This window comes from Panthera tigris, chromosome A2 (assembly GCF_018350195.1).
Source record: "Panthera tigris isolate Pti1 chromosome A2, P.tigris_Pti1_mat1.1, whole genome shotgun sequence".
In the NCBI taxonomy this organism is placed as follows: Eukaryota; Metazoa; Chordata; class Mammalia; order Carnivora; family Felidae; genus Panthera; species Panthera tigris.
The window spans coordinates 26,586,312-26,606,733 of NC_056661.1; the positions used below are offsets into that span (position 1 = coordinate 26,586,312).

Here is a 20,422-nt window from a genome sequence, read left to right on the forward strand (position 1 = left end):
AACTGAACACAGCAGACATCAGAAGGCGGGCTATTTAAAAGAAACAACTGCTCAGAATCTAGACCGTGTTTTGTCAATGGCATTCATGTTGACCTAGGCTTAACCAGACCCAATGCCACCTCTGCAATGTCTGTCACAAACATTTTGGCTTGTAACCTGGAGACACTTCAAAACCCCTGACTCAATTTGTACTTCATCATCTATGCATACTAACCCCTTAGGAATGTCTCAGGTAGAGAATTCTCAGGTAATTTAAATGCAATAGTGGCAAAAGTCTTTGCAAAGAGGTTGCTTTGTATGTCATAATATATAGCTCTCTTTGGCGGGGCGGGGGTGGGGTGGGTAGAGGGCATGAAAGTATTTTTTTAATTGTTTTTTTAAGTTTATTTATTTATTTTGAGAGAGACAGAAAGCAGGGAAGAGGCAGAGAAAGAGACGGAGAGAGAGAGAATCCCAAGCAGGCTGTGCACTATCAGAGCAGAGCCCAATGTGGGGCTCGAACTCATGAACCGTGAGATCACGACCTGAGTAGCAACTAAGAGTTGGTCGCTCAACTGACTGAGCCGCCCAATCACCCTGCACCAAAGTATTTTTTTAAAATGATGCTTATATCGATGGGCTAAATTTGTATAGAATACCCTTTTATTCCACGACTTCCATACAATATACTTCTATCCATTTTGCCTTGGAAGTCAGCCTGCTAATTTTCAGAAAGAATTCTCGGACGATCATAGCTGAACTCTAATAACCTTAAAGGAAGTTGATAAACAATTTCTAATTTTCTAGCACCTATCTACTGAGTTCAAGGTACTTCTTGAGTTTAACAATCAACTATAGACTAGAAGGCAGTTAGTAAACCTAAATGGAACATGTTTTATTTTTTTATTTTTATTTTTAACGTTTATTTATTTTTGAGACAGAGAGAGACACAGCATGAATGGGGGAGGGGCAGAGAGAGAGGGAAACACAGAATCGGAAGCAGTCTCCAGGCTCTGAGCCATCAGCCCAGAGCCCGACGTGGGGCTCGAACTCGAGGACCGCGAGATTGTGACCTGAGCTGAAGTCGGACGCTTAACCGACTGAGCCACCCAGGCGCCCCAGGAACACGTTTTATATTATATTCAAGTATATGCCATCTGTAAGGCAACTGTAGCCTTGTACATGGGCTAAGCACAGTAGTCATTCAATACACGGTAGTTTAAGATATTATTTAAAGAACCAGGAGGAAAACAATTACTGAGCCTGCTTATAGAAACGAAAATAGCAAAGCCAACCGATGTTTCTAGAGTGGGAAGATGATAACTTTAAGTTCAGATGTCAGTTTGGCTATACTGTAGTAATGACAGATACACCAACATCTGTGCATGCTTCTGCATATTAAAATACTGTAAAGCTTAAAGTCCCAATGGAAGTTAAGTTGCCACGTGATCACAGAATTTTTCTAGTGGCCTTTTTCTGGGGGTGGTGGTGCAGTGTAGTGGAAGGTGAGCCAGCTTTTCTGGCCAAAGTTCTAGGGTTTGATACTCTGCTTTGTCACCTACTAGATGTGAACTAGCTAAAACCTCTCTGCTTCCTGTTCTCTCAAATAGGAATAAGTAAGCCCTCTTGTGAGGGTGGGAGATGAAGACTGGACAGGAAGTGTGGGGCACCTTGTAGAGGGCTTTGCACACAGCAAATACGTACCCCAAAACCTTAAAGTCGCAAACAAGGTTCTTGAATCAAAGACCTTGATCTCAGTGTGTCTAGGAAATACTGTCAGCCTGAGGCTTCTTCCATAAAACCGGGAAATGGCAAGCAATGACTTGCTCCTTTAAAATTAGGAAAACTAAGCCATCAAAGAAGATAGATTTCTTCAATAAACATTTGACTAGTAAGATGCTAACCTTAGCATTAGAATATTAGAGAACAGACAGTAAAAAGTTACAGTGTGTTGGCTAAACAACTAATGTGTTTTCATCGATTCATACTTCTGATAGTCTCTTAATTTTTGCCCAGTCTTTCTATCTACCATTTCTGAAATTCCTGAGAATCTGAAACTGCTCCTCTTCACCGAAGTAACTGGCACATTGTTTGCATACCTAGCTGTTTAGAAATGGAGATATTAAAATGTCCTACTTCTTTTTGCAATCTCATATCATCACCCAAATTTTGGTCCACATTTCCATTTTTAACTATCTAAACACACTTCTACTCTAGACCGTTTTGTCCACGATTAAATTGGACATGAGATGCAAAGAGTTTGTTTACTCAAAAGAACAAACTACTCTGTAGCATCACAAGTATTTGGACTGAAAAAGACACTCAAAAATTAAGACAGAGGGCTAGGAGCAAGTTCCACCTGGGAAACCTCGATGCTTAATGCAAATCCTTTTACTAGTGGCACCAATGTTATTTAAGCACCACATTCTGTAGCTTCAGTGATACCCCCTGCAGTGCATTGACAGATAAACTGAGATAATGACTCTTTTTTCAGAGGCAAGGAGAGAGAGTATAGTTTGGACAAAACAGGAAAACACACTCTTCTCCAAAGGCTATTAATTGGTAGGAGTGTCCAATGTAATGAATGAAGTGTTCTCACCATGGCTAACACTATGGTTTATAAAACTGCTGTTAGTCCTGTCCAAGTTAAATTCACTCCATCAACCACGAAGCTGCACATCTATAATTCAGCTCTGGGAACAAGGCAGGCGCACAGAGGGTACTCTCTGGGGAATGACCGGAAAGACATCAGGTTCTGCTTCTAAATATTTTTCTCTCTTTGTTGAACATTGAGAAAACACCAACATGTTACCTGGCAGAAGTGACCCATTAATTCATTCTTATGTTAGCACTTGATTCAACTATTAACAGAGGACAAGAAGCACATATAGCTATCACTTATTGAATAGTACCAATAATTAGTTTTTGGAATTCTACTGAATTTGAAAAAGTTTGTTTTAGAATGCCAGGCACACTGGTTTACATTTCTAACTACTCAGAAATAGGTACAAGAAAGCATATTTGTGGATTTTGGACTAAGTGTTCTACATGTACTATCTCATTTAATACTCATGATGACCCTATGGAATAAGTATTATTATTTTCTCCAAGTAGATAGATGAGATAACTGAGGTTCAAGGAGGTTAAGAAATGTGTCCAAGGCCACATAAGTTAAAAGAAGCAAAGCCAGAATTAAAATCCTGGTCTGTCTGATTTGAGCTGGGTGCTCTGAGGCATAGTGTCTACTGCTCTTGACTCTCAGAAGAATGAAAATGTAGATTGACATGCATAGAATTCTCTTTGGGGAAGGCCCTGAGGGTGGCAAAGATGAAGGCTGTCTATCAGGTGGCCCAGGAAAGCACGAGGCCAGTGGGCACCTGTAGTGGAAGCCTTGGAAGGAGGGAGAGTCACCGGGTGAACCTGCATAGTTGGGCCAGGATGATGGACATAATTACAACACGCAGAGCAACCTGACCCCAAAACAGGTGTTTTGCAACAATGGAATATTGTTGTAACCGAAGAAAGTCAGAGGTCAGAAAGACATTTATGAATTCTTTAAACAATGGGGTATTGTTGGAAAGACAGCTGCAAATGGCATACTTGAGTGGCAAATTCAAAGAGACAGATGGCTTCCCTTTGAACAAAGAGTATTATTATATACACTAGAAAATGCAGAACTTCATGTAATGGAACAGTGGCTTGAAAGCTCTAAAAATTTACAAAATCATTTTCCTCTAAGTTTATAGAGTACAAATTGCAAAGGACAGTAAACTTCTATTTAAAAAAAAAATGGGCTCAAGTTCATCAGGGAGGCAGTGAAAGTAATCCCTTTTCATTATCCAAAGGAAATGGCTTGGCAATTCAAAAAAATTATACCATGGCTTTTAAAAGTGTCCTTCCACAATTCAGTTTTGATTTTTTAAAAATGAAAATGTGAAAATTAAACTAAAAAATTATATGAGATTCATTTTACTTTTTCCTTATAAAAAGCCATGTTTTTTTTTTCTAAACAGAATACCTGAATTTTTTTTTTTAAATTTTTAACGCTTATTTATTTTTGAGACAGAGAGAGACAGAGCATGAACAGGGGAGGGGCAGAGAGAGAGGGAGACAGAGAATCTGAAACAGGCTTCAGGCTCTGAGCTGTCAGCACACAGCCTGACGTGGGGCTCGAACTCACGGACCGTGAGATCATGACCTGAGCCGAAGTCGGACGCTTAACCGACCAAGCCACCCAGGCGCCCAAGAATACCTGAATTTTTAATTGGTAGCATATTTTGTCTTGTGACAATAACCATTCTTCAATAAGCTCAAACTTTTTCTGGAAACACAAAGCCTGTTATATACATCTTTTTTGTTTGTTTGTTTAAAGATGCACATAATGACATTTACAGGTTTAAAATGTTTCATTCAAAACTGTTTGAATGCAGTTATACATGTGGAAAAGTTTAATTACCAGCTATCTGCATGGTTGTGATATTACCCAGAGGGCTGTACTTGTTTCTTAATTAAAAATATTTGAACTTAATAATAGGGAACTCTATTTAAATATGAATAAAACATTGCAAGGAAGAAGTTTACCAAGTAGTTAGCAAATCAATTTCAGTAAGCGTTCCTTAAGAATTACTAGTCCTCTGTCGTATCAGGGGATGTACCTCCGTTTGTAAGAACCTTTAATTTTCCCTTGTCATAGAGTCACCTCTCGTTGGCACTTTGGGAGATCAGATTTTCGATGGGGTGTCCACTTAGAATTCTTGATTGCAGTACCTTGATGGCTAAGTGGATGGCTCAGGTCTCCTCGCAGTCTTCCAGAGCCCAGTAAATTACATGACCATCCTCCTGGTCATTCAGGACACAAACCTGAGAATCATCCTTGATTCTGCCTGTTTCCTCCTCCCTTTGGCCCCCCCATTATGCCAGGAATCTGCCATTTTCTTCCTCTCCACTCTGATCTATCAGACTAATGCCTCAACTGTTTTCCCTGCTTCTATTCCTGCCTTGTTGCATCCATCTTGACACTGCAAAATGGAAGTTTTTGAATGTACATGTCATCGCCTTGCTTCAAACCCTACAAAGACTTGCCATTGCATTTGGAATAAAGGCCACCTTCCTCACCATGGCCTTCCTGACCTTACATCATTTGAGTCCTATGTACCTCTCTGCCCTCATCCTCTACTACTTTCCCCTTGCCCTTATGTCCCAGCTTTCTGACCTCCACTATTTCTCGTAGATGTCCATTTTGGGAGCTTTGCACCTACTGTTCCTGATATCTGAAACATTATTCCTAGGTTCTCTGCATGGCTAGCTTCATCTTAAACTTTAAATCTCAGCTCAACTGTCACCTACTTTGTCAGGTAGTATCTAAAGTATCCACCATTCTGGCCAACGCTGTTCTCTATTACATCACCTTGTTTTGGTCTTCCTGCACCTTTATCATAGCGTATGATGACTTTGAGTATTTTGCCTTCATGTCTTCATTGTCTGTGTTTCCCAACAGATACAAGCCCCCTGTCTGTTTTGGTTGGTGTATCTCTGGCACCTGGGGGAACACCTGCCCTGACAGGTGCTCAACAAAAGAGATGATGCTGTCACTTATCCAGAAGTAGAACCAGAACAGCTATAATTCATCACCTAGAAGTCCTTTATGTTAGAAACCCAGCCTAGGTGGTAGAAACCACCATCCATGTCCGCACTCTAAATTTATGGACTACAATGCTAGCCACCAAAGGGAAATTTCATACCTGCATTCATATAAGATTAGATGGACTTCTAGCCCCAGGATAATTGTCAAACTTTCTCTTGCATCAAATACATTTCCTCTGAGTCATACCAGTAGAATCCTCCTAGGTCTGACTGAGCTTATCATATCTCTGTTAGAATTCACTACTAGGAAACACTAGTTGAAGTATTAAATCTTAAATATCTTGAAGGAAAGCTTTTCATTCAAATGAAATCCATTTGTGGGGGCAATTAGGAAAGAAAGAAATAAAAGACATCCAGATTGGAAAGGCAGTAGAAGTATTTCTATTTGCAATGACATGATCTTGTATATAGAAAATCCTAAGGAATTCATAAAAACACTATTAGAACTAATTAACATTCAGCAAGGTTGCAAGATATAAAAAAATCAATATAAAAATAAACTGCATTTCTATGAACACTAGCAATGAACAAATAAAAAATAAAATTAAGGAAATAATTCTATTCACAACAGCATCAAAAAATTTACTTAGGAATAAATTTAACAAAAGAAGTGCAGGACCTGTGTGCTGAAAATTATAAAACATTGCTGAAAGAAATTAAAGAAACAAACAGAAAGATATCCATGGATTGGAAGGCTTAATATTGTTAAGATGTTAAGATATTCCCCAAATCGATTTAAAGATTCAATGCAATCCTAGTTGCCTTTTTTTTTTTTCAGAAATTGACAAGTTGATCCTCAAATTCCTATGGAAATGCAAAAAGAATCCAGAAAACAAAGCACAAAGTTGAAGGGGTCACACTTCCTGATTTCAAAGGCCTACTATAAAACTAGGAATCAAGACAGTGTGGTACTGCATAGAGACAGACATATAGATAAACAGAATAGAACTGAGAAGTCGGAAATAAACTTTTACATGCACGGTCAACTGATTTTCAAAAAGGGTGACAGACAATTCAATGGGAAAAGACAGTCTTTCAACTGACAGTGCTGGCACAAGTGAATATTCACAGGCAAAAAAATGTAGTTGAGGGGCGCCTGGGTGGCGCAGTCGGTTAAGCGTCCGACTTCAGCCAGGTCACGATCTCGCGCTCCGTGAGTTCGAGCCCCGCGTCAGGCTCTGGGCTGATGGCTCGGAGCCTGGAGCCTGTTTCGGATTCTGTGTCTCCCTCTCTCTCTGCCCCTCCCCCGTTCATGCTCTGTCTCTCTCTGTCCCAAAAATAAATAAAAAACGTTGAAAAAAAAATTAAGAAAAAAAAATGTAGTTGAACCTCTATTCCCACTATAGACAGAAATCAGCCAGAACTGGATCATAGCACAAAATTTAAGAGTTAAACTATAAAATTCTGGGGCGCCTGAATGGCTCAGTCTGTTAAGCGTCAACTTTAGCTCAGGTCATGATCTTGTAGTTCGGGAGTTCGAGCCCCACTCTGGCCTCTGTACTGACAGCTCAGAGCCTGGAGCCTGCTTTGGATTCTGTGTGTTTCTCTCTCTCTGCCCCTCCTCTGCTCATGCTCTGTCTCTCTCTGTCTCTCAAAAAGAAATAAAACATAAAAGAAAAAAAAATTTTAAAAAGAGTTAAACTATAAAATTCTTAGAAGAAAACATAGGAATAAACTCTGTGACCTCGGATCAGGCAACCATTCTTAGATATGACACAAAAGCATAAGCAACAGAAGAAATAAATAAACTAGACTTCACCAAAATGAAAAAACTTCTATTGCTTCAAAAGATAGCCAAAGAAATGAAAAGACAAGTTACAGAATGGGAGAGTATACTTGCGTATCATGTATCTAAGAAACTGTATCCAAACTCTTAGACCTGGATACTACAAAGACAAATAATTCAATGAAAAAATAGGCCAAAGGTCTGAATAGGTGTTTTTCCAAAGGAGATATACAAATGGGCTGATACGTGTACAAAAAGATGCTCAACAGCTTTAGTCATTAGGGAAAAGCAAACCCAAACCACAAGGAGATGCCACTTTACACACTAGGATGGCTGAAATGAAAAAGGCAGACAATGAGTGTTGACCGAGATGTGGAGAAATCCCCCAACCTCGCTTTGCTGGTGGGAATGTAATACGGTGCAGCTGCTTAGGGAAACAGTTTGGCAGTTTCTCAAAAGTTAAATGTAAAGTTCCATATGACCTGGCAATTCCACTCCTAGGTATACACCCAGGAGGACTGAAAACATATGTCCACACAAAAATGTGCATATGAATGTTCATAGCAGCATCTTTCATTATAGCCAAAGAGTGGAAACAACCAACTATCAACTGATAGATGAATAAGCAAATATGGCACACCCACATAATGGATTATTATTCAGGCATAAAAAGAAATGGAAAGCTACAACATAGAAAGAACTTGAGAACATCATGCTAAATCAAAGAAGTCAGACACAAAAGGGCACACTGTGTCTGATTTCCTTTATAGGAAATGTCCAGAACAGGCAAATCCATAGAGACAGGAAATAAATTAATGGTTTCTGGGAGTTTGGGGGAAGCAGGCAATGGGGAATGACTATTAATGGGAACAGAGTTTCTTTTGGGGTGATAATAGTGATCTAGGATTAGTGGTCATGGTTGCATAACTCTGTGAATGCACTAAAAAAGGCTGAATTTTGTATTGTGTGAAGTAAATATTAGTGAATTATTAAAACAAAAGTCACCACCATGGTTTTCTGGGACCTGGGGAAAAAAATCCTTTCACAGAGTTAGCAACACACAGCACTCTTGAGGAAACTTGTTTTCACAGATTCTTAGCTGCAGCTATTAAGTGGAGAGAACGTCGGGTATTAGCACCCTTTCACTATGACCATGAATTTCCTTTTTAAAGGAAGAACATTGGAAGAACACTCTATTCCCATCGTAAATTCACCCTGAAATGGGGCAAGGTGCCTATGCCTTCAATAATTTTACACCCTATTAAATTGAGGTTACCACATTCACAAATGCGAGCCGCAGATTGCAGTGATCATGTGGGTTGTAGAGATCACATTTTATTAACCTGAATTTTGACACGGAGGTCAAACCTCTCTGCACAAACGGTAAGCAGTGCCTTTGTGCCTTGATCCCCTCAACAAAAGATGAAGCTCCTTCCCTCTTTGATCCTCTTGAAGGGAGTACTCTGTCAGTCTCCTTAGCTGTAAAATGGAATAATAAAAAATGGAATGCTGTACAGAGGGCTCCCATGCAGAAGGGACATGTGTCAGGTTTGTGCTTTGTAATTGGCAGTGAGCAGCTGTGAGAAGGGTCTCTTGAGACAACCCAAATGGTGTCTGCATACTGGCTTTTCCTAAAAGCCTCTTAAATTAACAGGATGGGTAAGTAAAGTGCCTTACTCTCTCTCCAACCTTTCATTATTCCCTGGTATTATCTTAGAGCGCTATTTTTCAGACAGTGGACTTGGGTGAGTGGCCAGCTACTTAAAGTCCTTGGCTGAGTGGCCAGCTACTTAAAGTCCATTTGTGCCTCCAGCTCCCAAGGTGCTTTTTGTGCTCTGGTTTTATTTCCACAGAAAGATGGAAAGATAAAAAATAAACAATCTTTTGGCTATATTACGATGACAGATTTTACCTAGTAGAAGGGTGGTGGCAAAAAGATTAGGGGAAAATGGACTGGAAGACTTCTTCAAGACTTGCTTTGGCTCTGGTTTTTGGCAGCCCAGCCAAGTGGAGCACCATTGTAGAATAAATCTGTCAGGTTAGTTTATTAGCTGTATTCCACTTGTTAGCACACCAAAGAAAAAAAATTACAGTTAGGTAGAACATTTGTTTTGGAACTATTTTCAAAAAAAAAAAAAAATGAGAAACATGCAAAAATAATCCTGACAACTTTTATCCTAAACCACCATACAACAAATCCATTTTCATTATGTTAGGTGATTTACTACTTTCTTGTGTGCATGCATGCACACATGCATCAAATGTGGGAAATAAGAGGAATGCGCATTCCGGTTTTATCTGGATCTTTCTTGAGGAGTGGCCACCATTTAGAGAAGAGTCAGCATGTATTTATGTGGCCCAGAGTGGTGGACACAGGCAGCATTTCTGGACTCAGCTTCAAGTTCTAACTCGTCAACTAACTAGCTGCTGCCCTTGAACACAGTGCATAACCATTCTGAACTTCGGTTTCTTCATCTGGAAAACGAGGATGAAGGTCTTCACCTCTCTGGTCATTGTGAGGATTAAATACTTCAGGAAAAAGGGGCTGGCATGGTCAATGCTAAGAAATATTAGCTGTTTCTATTTTGTTAATGATGATGTACGTGTGTGTTCCTTGTGTGAGTGAATAGTCCACCCTAAATTGCTTAGAACATAATTGAGCCAAAGCTTTACAGTATAACACATACAGAATACTTAGGATATGACAAATAGAGTAAACCTTTAATGTTTAAAAAAAGTGAAATACTGGGGTGCTTGGGTGGCTCGGTGGGTTAAGCATCTGGCTCTTGACTTCAGTTCAGGTCATGATCTTACGGTCCAAGGGTTCAAGCCGCACATCGGGTTCTGCCTGGCTGTGCAGAGCCTGCTTGGGATTTTCTCTGCCTCTCCCCTGCTTGTGTGCTCTATGTCTCTCAAAATAAAGAAATAACCTTAAAAAGATGGAATATAAGTTCATTTGTTCTGCAGAGCTTCATTTGTTCTCTGGTTTCTAAGTGCAGCTCTGGGGGGGTTGAAGGAAGAAAAGTACTAACATAGGAAGGAAGAAAATCAATCTGATGGACATGAATATAGCCACCAAACTAGCCTAGGGATTTCTTCAATGACACTACTCTATGGTTAACCTTCACTCATGCCATTTATTATTTGGGGGAACTGCTGCAAAGAGACCAGAAAGTGAATAGAATAATGTTTTTATGGCTCCTAATGTAGATTGTTATCGAAAATCTGTCAATTTTACTGGCAAGCCTTTGGCTCAAAAAATAAGATCTTCGTTTGTAATTTGCAGGCAGTGATAACTAAAATTATGAGAAGTAACTGGGAAATAAAAAAATAACTATGATGATAATTATCTTTCTCATTAAAAACAAGAGGCATTCTATTATCACTGGGATGTGCAATATACTCTTTTAACAGCTGCTGCTACTGAGCTACAACACATCCGAATACGAAGGCAAATACATTACTGATCACCCAAATGATGAAAAATAGGTACTGCTGAAAATGTGTGCAAAATGGAACAGAACAGAAACACAGCAGGATGTAATGCCGGCCTCTGCAGACCAGAGCGAAACCACTTACAGCTACTTCAGGAATCGGTCTCAGCTTTTCTCCCGAGATTTCCTTTAGGGACGTTTTGTTTATTGAAGTTGGTACTTGATGGGCTGGTAGGTCCTTTGCTTTGATAACAGCATCTGGAGTTTTCTGAGAGGATTCACTTCTTCTGGGGGGAGAACGGCATGGTGTAGGCACCAAACTCGTTTGAAAGTCTTTTCTATCTATCTGCTTCGCCAAGGAATTCTGGCTTTCTGATGCTCTTGCTTCTGCGTAGACACTTTTTAGAGGTCCTGTATCTGTCCGCCTTGTAGCCGTCCCCCGCGTGGTCTCTACTGTTAACTGAGTTAACCCTGAAGGGCTAGTTGTTGGGCCCAAGGAACCCTGGATACTGTAGTTACCCTACGTAGGGGAACAAAGTGAAACTATTTTGAGCCAAAATTTATGGTGAAGAAGCTAGTGAGAACAGTTTTTAATAAGTTCACTTATTCTCTGAACAAAAGCAAAAGTATAGCTATCCTATTTTATTCTGCAATAAAAATATAAGTAACTAAAAACAGCAATGCAATGCAAATAGGTATAAATCGTTTGCTAAGATACCCTGCTAGATGGTATCTGGTCTTGATAAGGCATATAGGAAGTAGTCACCAAAATTATAGGCGTTTCAAGAAAGCATGTGAAAGAAGAGGATCCATAGGAAGTTACTTTAGAATTATATACTTTGACTTTCTAATAAGCTAAGTCCATGGGAAGAGAAAGAGCTAGAACTAATTTAGCTTATTTAGGCAGGGAAATGTTACTCTAAAAACAAATTGGCCTATCAAAGTACCTTTTTCTTATACTATTGTAGAGAAGTTTTATTCTTCAAGAGCAACAGGTAATAAACATGTTTTGTGAAATATTTTTCTTACATGAAAATTTCAATTATAGCTATTTTTTTTTCCATAAGACATGAGCATCATTAAATACAATTATTTGGAAAGCTAAAAAGGAAAGCAACATGAAATTTACAAGTATGTAGTTCTGGGGTTATCCCTGGGAAAGCAAAAATTAAAAATTTTAAATCTGAGAAAGGACGAACTGCAAACATAAAATCAATGGCTGTGAAAATAAATAATGGAAATGAGAAATTCAGGGCTATTTCATTTGGTAGATTTTTCTGCTATAAAATAAGAAATTTAAAAACAAACTAGTGCAGGGGCACCTGGGTGGTTCAGTCGGTTAAGTGTCCGACTTACGCTCAGGTCATGATCTCACTGTTCATGGGTTCGAGCCTCGAGTCAGGCTCTGGGCTGACAGCTCAGAGCCTGGAGCCTGCTTTGTATTCTGTGTCTACTCTCCCCCCCATCCCTGTTCACGCTCTGTCTCTCTCTCTCAAAAGTGAATAAACTTAAAATAATTTTTTTAAAAAACAAACTAGTGCAATCATTGCTTATACGTGCCATGGTAGATTTTTCCAATTTGTCTTATTTATTTAAGTATTTAAATTATGTAGGGGCACCTGGGTGGCTCAGTCGGTTAAGCCTCTGACTCTTGATTTTGGTTCAGGTCATGATCTCATGGTTTGTGGGTTCACCACATCGGGCTCTGAGCTGTGCAGCCTGCTTGGGATTCTGTCTCCCTCTCTCTCTGTCCCTTCCCCACTCACTATCTATCTCTCAAAATAAATAAAAGTAAACTTTAAATATGTGAATATGCATTAAATAGATATTAAACATGTAAATATGTAATAAAAGGATATTAAAATGATAAACTGAGGACAGAAAAAAAATCAATAAAAGCAGAGTACATTTTAAAGACATTATGTGATGTCTTAGAATATGTATCATACATTCAGTTTCAGTAAGCTATTCCCTACTCTTCCATTTGTAGCCACAAAGAACCAAACATCTAGTTATTCCCCAAATTTGGTATTTTTTAATCTTTTTTTTTTGTTTTTAATTTTTATATATATATAGAGAGAGAGAGAGCTTAAGCAGGGGAGGGGCAGAGGGAGAGAGAGAGAGAAGTGTGGATCCCAACCCTGGGATCATGACCTGAGCCAAAATCAAGAGTCTCACACTCAACCATCTGAGCCACCCAGGTGACCCTGGAACAGATTTTAATTCAGTCTCGCTGCTAGATAGTGCTAACTCTTCTCTAACTTAAAAAAAAACAAACAACAGGGGCACCTGAGTGGCTCAGTCGGTTGAGCGTCTGACTTTGGCTCAGGTCATGATCTCACAGTTGGTGGGTTTGAGCCCCTTGTTGGGCTCTGTGCTGATAGCTTAGAGCCTGGAGCCTGCTTTGGATTCTGTGTCTCCCTCTTTCTGCCCCTCCCCCACTCACACTCTGTCTCTTAAAAATGAATAAATGTTAAAAAAATAAAAAAAAAAACAAAAAAAACAACTCTTGTTTAATTTTCTATAATTGTTATATACAATTGGCAGTGGGATTTCTTTGAACAAAAGACCCTCTACTAATTCATTTCCATCATATTTCAATAATAAAAACATGTACCATCTACTTAAAACAGATTGGCCTTAAAAATAGGTTGGTTAAGCACAGAAGGTATAATTATGCATCTTTGGGCCACAAGCTTTGGATCACTCTGGGATTCCATTTTGTATATGACATGGGCAGAAGTTAGGAGCTTTTGCAATAAAATATTTATTAAGCTCCTTCTATGAGGAAGGCATTTTCTAGGCACCATATAAGATACACAGGTAAGAACATGGGCACTGACCTCGGGAGGCACAAAGTCTTAAAGGCAAAAAAAGCATAAAGCAGAGAGATAGATACCTACAAAAGTAATAATTTCATAAGGTAGAAGGCAGTAAATATCATTCCAAAAGTTTCAGATGTACTATTATGAGAATTTAGAGGGATGCATCAAAAGTTAGATGTTTGCTACATCATTTTAAAAACACTTTAAAAATAAAATTATTATAAGAAGTCTATTTTTTGCACCTGTGGGTGGGTCAGAGTACAGCCTTTTCTTCCCCCCCCAGTAGTTTACTCAGGTGTAAAATTATTTCTTTTTGCTTGGCATGAGTGGTGATTACATACACAGAAATACTGATGAGCTGTGTATGGACATTCATCTCACATTTTTCCTAAGATATGCCCTGGTTGGGAGATGGGCCGAGGAGGACAGATTTAGCTGTATTCCCTGGTGAGCATTCTCCTGGTTGTACTGTATTTCCACGGTATTGTTTCTATGCTATTTTAAATATATGGAATAGATAAATAACTGGAGAATCTGGGCAGAGTGAAAAAGGCTTGCTTACTTTGGCTGCCCCAGAACCAATTCTGGTTTACCCCAGATTCTGAAAGGGAATTAGGATAAACGAGAAAGGGAAGAGATATAGGAGAATAATACTTTGATTTAAATTGGGTCAGCTTCTCTTTTAGGGAGGAAATAAATAGAGAATAAAACCTAGTAATGTATTTTCTAGGAGTGGTACACTGGCAAAGCCCTATTCCTTTCTTTAGCAACACTTTGATTTACTAAAATAGATGATATACATATAGATGATATTTATTGATTTCGTAAATGTAATACCTTTGGGCTCGACATGCTGTTTGATTAATTTTTTCTTATATAACATATGCATTTGTTATATGCATTAGAAGTTAGCTTACTACGACCTGATTGAAAAACAACCACTCTTTCCCCTTTGGTTTATCACTCAGCTACTGAAAACCTGTACAGCAATTGAATATAATTTGTCAGAGTGGTAAAGAAATTGTCATGCCATTTTCACATTCCAATCATCTGTTCATCTGTTTCTCAGAAGAACAAATACAAAATGCTTTTGATTTAACTTAATATATTTTTTTTAAAAGTCCCAAATCTCTTGAACCGTTTGTCTTCTGGGCTCAGAGGCATTTGTTTGTTAAATATTCAATCACGCCCCAGTGCTGGGAACATCAATAGAGTTTGCCTGATTAACTGTAGCACAGCATATGTACGCTGAAGATGAGAATGATTTCCCCAAGGACCAGCACTTCCTCTGCTGAACTATGTTTCTTAAAAGGACATGCAGATGGGCATTTGGACAATAATTTCTGGACGCACAGAATGGATTGTTCTTGCTGAGCTGTAATTTTAAAAAGATAATTTTAATGACTCTTGAGGGCCACCTACTTGGAGCAGATGGGACCCAGGCTCTTTGTATCAAAACTTTAATGTTGAGTGAGTCAGGATGGAACTCTGTTTTAGCCTTTGTGAAAGTGGATAATCATATTTATTTATATTTCAATTGATTTTTTAATTCAGCCCACCGTGAAAAAACATCTTCTATAACATTTTTAAAAGTTCTATAAAAAAACATGTCTGCAATATTCCAAACACACCTTTGATGGCAGTTCTGAATTTGTAATTGAGGTGGAGTCAGCAGGAGTTTTTACTTTTGTCCAATGTTTTAGTGACTAAATGTATGAACTGACAGCATCTTTTAGTTGGGACATTAGCGCTAGCAGCCAATAGAGATGATATAGGTATATACTTCCATTGTCACCTAAAGAGCACAATTATTTACATAGATACAGTTAAAGACATGAGTCATAACAGAGTGAGGAAAATAATTTCTTCTTGGGGCACCTGGCTGGCTCAGTGGGAGGAGCATGTGACTCTTGGTCTCAGGGTCATGAGTTCGAGCCACACGCATGCAGAGATTACTTAAAACTAAAATCTTGGGGCACCTGGATGGCTCAGTCAGTTAAGTGTCCAACTCTTGATTTCTGCGCAGGTCAAGTTCCCACAGTTCGTGGGATGGAGCCCCATGTCAGGCTTTGCTCTGACAGCATGGAGCCTCCTTGGGATTCTCTCTCTCCTCTATCTCTGCTGCTCTCTCTCTCTCTCTCTCTCTCAAAATAAATAAATAAATAAAGATTTTAAAAAATCTTAAGGGGCACCTGGGTGGCTCAATTGGTTGACTGTCCCACTCTTGGGTTTCGGCTTAGGTTGTGATCCCAAGGCTGTGGAATTGAGACCCTCATTAGGCTCCATGCTGAGTGTGGAGCCTGCCTGCAATCCTCTCTCTCTTTCTCTCTGTCCCCTCCCCCTCGCTCTTTCTCTCCTCTGCCCCTCATCCCCACTCGTGCTCTCTCTCTCTCTCTCTCAAATAAAAATAAATAAAATCTTAAAAAAAGATTATTATCTTCTTTGATGATAATAAGATTGACCACTCAAATGTATCTTAAAGGTCTTCACTAACAACCAGCCCCAAGAAGTATTTTTACTTCCACCTCTTGAATTTTACAGGAAACTATTAAAGTAATACAGTTCTCTCTGGGTGGCAAAGATAACTGATAGTGGTAACTTATAATGCATTTTACTAACTAGTTTATAAGGAAGTAAAACGAAAAGAAGATGTAAGTGTTTCTAACAGGTAATTAATCTGCAACATGCTTGATATTAAAAGGGGTTGGGGAAATTATTTTTGTAAATATCTTTACCTATAGCCAATGATGCTTCACAGACAAATCATAGCAGAAGTTAGAAGGACTCTACGGGATGGGCAAACACCATCATGTGAATATTTGGGGAAAATGATGAGACTCCTTTGTTTAAGACAGAAACATATTTTTCTGTAAGTTAAGACTTCATGCTCTTTTAGCTGATAACAATTTAAAGATTTCTTGTGGAAATTCTATCCACAATCAAATATTTACCTGCAAGATGTTTATCTTTTAGCAAAAGTGGCATAATGATATTCTAAGCAGACGAGAGTTTTATAATGTTTTTACTTGCCTACAAAAATGAAGAACCAAGTCACAAGAACCAAGGGACCTGTGACTTCTGCAGAGAAGAAGAGAGCTTCAAAAGATAATAATAAAGACATATAGGGGCTCCTGGGTGGCTCAGTCAGGTAAGCGTCTGACTTCAGCTCAGGTCATGATTTCTCCGTTCATGAGTTTGAGCCCTGCATAGGGCTCTGTGCTGACAGCTCAGAGCTTGGAGCCTGCTTTGGATTCTGTGTCTCCCTCTCTCTCTCTGGCCCCCACCACCCCCTGCTTGTGCTCTGTCTCTCTGTCTCTCAGTCTCTCAAAGGTGAATAAATGTTAAAAAAAAATTCTAAAGATAATAGTAAAGACATATAGATGTGAACAGCCTTAAAAAGTTTCTCATGCAAATTAAGTATTAAATTTGCCTGGTAGGTTTACAGAATATGTTATGTTGTAATTCATAATATACAGGAATAAAAATGCAAGGCCATATATTCAAAATAGAGGCCTTCCATTTTTTCCCCAACACATACATTGACATTTAAAAGTTTTTAAAGGCTACACAGAATTATAAGCAGTCTCAAATGGAGTAAATATTCTTTCTATTTTGTGTATGCATGTGTGTGTGAGAAAGTAATTCAAATTCATTAGTTAAGTGCACAGGGGTGAATGTTTTGTAGACGAACTCAGAAATCTAAACTATCAGGAAAAAAATAGAACGAAACAGCTTAACTGCTGAGTGTTAACAAAAAAGTACCTTGAAAGCAAAAATAATGGGAAAGCTGACAGGGAGGACTAAAAGGGTCCTTTTACGCCGTTGTTGGTGAATTTGTTCTCTGCAGCCCTCTATGGAGTTAGATGGGGAGAAGATCTGGAAGCTTCCGCTAATTTGAATTCTCTAAGTAGTCAGTCTACATAATTCATGTCCAACTATGGATAATTTTTTGGTTTAATGTTCCAATTTGGATTGTGATACAGGACAAATTACCTGGCCTTGCAAGTATCTACTTTAGTGTGTGATACACAGCCAGAGTTTTGGGGAAAAAAATGATGGTATTTCCAAATGAAAAATTAAGTTAGGGGAGTAATAAAATATTAATATAAAGCTAACTATCTCAAGTTGTAAACCAGGCGTATACTCAAAGCCACGTTGGGAATAATGGCATAAAATACAATGTAGAGATGATAACAGTAACAGGCTTTTTTTCCTTTCAGATGCTGCAATAGTGTGAAAGGAGCTTTCAAGGATAATTCACTTTACATGGTAGTCTTGATTTTATAGCTATATATTTCCATAGTGTGCTTTTCAAATAAGAAGTACAAACTCAAAATTAATTGAGTATCAGAAATATTAGTATACATGGCTGCCTAGGGAATAAAATATATAGTACAGCAAAGAGAAGAGCATATGCAAAAAAAGAAAACTTATAATTTTGAGGCTCTCACACTAATGAAGATCTCAGATGTGAATTAATGAATAGGCACTTAAATTACAAAATCAATATATCACTGAAAGCTTATTTTAATTAGCTTTTACTATTGTATGTGTACTTTCCCTCTAGCTATCATAATAACACGATTTGATTTTGCTTAGTTTACATACTACTGAATATACCTAATTTCCCTTTAAAAATACTCAATGGTCTACCATCAAATAAAGTCTTTTAACTACAAGTTACAAACCTAAAGCATAGTAAGTAAGTAATTATACTCATTTTTCCACCGTTATTTATAACATAACATTGTTTTCCTTAAGTATAATTATGTTACTCTAAGGATATAACGTTCTCAAATAATTCAACTAATATAGTAAGGATGACTAAACTAACCGAACTGATTTTTCTTCAAAGACTATATGTAAATAAACATTTGAAATATGTAATCCAATTTCCCATTGACTTACACAATTAATAAATGGGAGAAGTAATCCTACAGAAAAAGAAATGACCAAAAAAGCCCCAAACAAAACAATTTGATAAAGAAGGGATCATCACAAATTCTAGAACTCATTTAAATACAACCCGACATTTTTGTTGGTCATGTTTTCTATTTTAGTTTGTGTCTTGTTCTTGCCTCTAACAACAAACCCTAAAGCCTGTATATGACAAGGCTTCTGCCCTTCTCTCTGGCTGCCACTGTTAGCAGGCTCCCACTAAAGGTGGGCCAGGACCAGTGTTAGCAATGAGATGGTCCGAGTATAGGCTCTAGCCGTATGCTACTGGTCATTTTGATGGTCATGGCACAGGGGTGACCAGATAGCTATGCCTCGCAGAGCTTGGGTAATGCATGATACATTTATTTTCGATTTTGTATAGTTGGTAATTAGCATATGTCTGCATAATAAACAATGAAAAATGTAAGGAGTAGCTAATAGCAAAAGAAAGCACATAAAGTGATAACAAGTTAAAATATTCAGAACTAGTATTCATTTTCCCATGAAGCTCTATTGCTTCTTGTCAAGACTTTTCCTTCATACAGACAGAAGAGGTAAGTTCCTCATGTCGTGATATTTAAAGGGCAGTTTCCCATAAAACTTCTCTCAAAGTTTTCCAGGGAAGGAACTAATAATTCCCACCTGCCATGAAATTTCCACCATTACAGGAATTCTTTAGGTTTAGGTAAGAAAGATGGTGCTGTGCACATGGGAAAAGGATGGGCTATCGTGTTAATGAAATGATATTAATTAACTTATCAGACTAGCCAATTAAGACTGCAGAAGAATTGACAGCTGGGATGGAGGAGATACTAGATGCTGAAGGCAAATCTCTATTTTATAATTTTTATACCTTAACGTTATTCAGGGTGAAAGGGACAAAGACGTCCTGAGCACAATTTGATACGCTGGCATCAAATATAGTATTTATGCAAAAAGGGATTTATAGTAGGTTTGTTTGGTATGACTAATAGTTTCACCACACTCAGAAGCACATATTATAGAAAAAGGATTCCCCCATGCACTTTGCTATGGAAACTCATTAAAAGTTGCAAAACACCATAGTTACTGCCTGAATACTCTCATCACATTCTCAACTGGCTCTGAAGGTAGGAGCTCTGAACCTAACCTGCATGCTACTGTCCGAATGGGGATCCTTGAGTTATAACTTGAAAAAAAATTTTTTTTGTAAGCATACACAAAATTTTTTTCTAATTATTATTATATAAGCATTATATTACATATAATCTATTTATATTTATAAATATATTTATTATATAATTTATTAGATATAATAATTATTATATAACTTTAATATAGAAATGATTTGTATAATTTCTCTAAACCGTAACTTGACTGTAATCTGCTTTTAAGATAATTATTTTTCACAGAAAATATGAATGCCTATCATTAGAGCACAAAACTAAAGGAACTTCACAAATAAATTCATTTTATACGAGGAAAAAGAGTTACTGGATTAAGTTTTAAGCAAATGTTTCAGAACTACTTTCCATTTGGTCTATAACGAGTTGTTTTTTTTTTAAACTTTATGTGAATTTACCAATTTGTAAGATATGTTTGTATTCTAAATAACCGCAAACAGAAAACCCTGGGTAAGGCAAGTCCCAGCACTAATCCATGATTCATTATCTAGACTTTAATTGGCACAACTCTTGAAATTCTGGGACCATATGGAAAATAATGAGTCCTAATAGGTCTAAGGTGGAGAGATGGCAGGGGAGTAAGGAAGCCAGAAAACTGTCAATTCAGAATGCTTGGCCACTGCAGCACAATTCCCCCAGAGAGCCAGAACAACGTGTTCTCAATGTCTTACTGGTCTCGCCATCATACAACTAAACTGCGTGTTACTTCTCATT

The 20,422-nt window shown here is 38.1% G+C and overlaps 1 protein-coding gene across 9 annotated transcripts in view; it reads right to left on the reverse strand.

Annotated features, from left to right (window-relative positions):
* CFAP20DC (CFAP20 domain containing) overlaps nucleotides 1-20,422 on the reverse strand; it is a 237,477-nt gene that overhangs the window by 66,451 nt on the left and 150,604 nt on the right. For 8 of the 9 annotated variants that reach the window (XR_006214866.1, XR_006214867.1, XM_015538533.2 and 5 more), the window contains one exon: nucleotides 10,928-11,302. Coding sequence is in view for 7 of the 9 variants with exons in the window: in XM_015538533.2 (XP_015394019.2) it covers nucleotides 10,928-11,302 (375 nt within the window). In the remaining 2 variants the exon portion in view is untranslated. Of the gene's footprint in view, nucleotides 1-8,691; nucleotides 8,828-10,927; nucleotides 11,303-20,422 lie in introns of those variants that run through there. The other variant, XM_042979300.1, reaches the window with a different exon arrangement.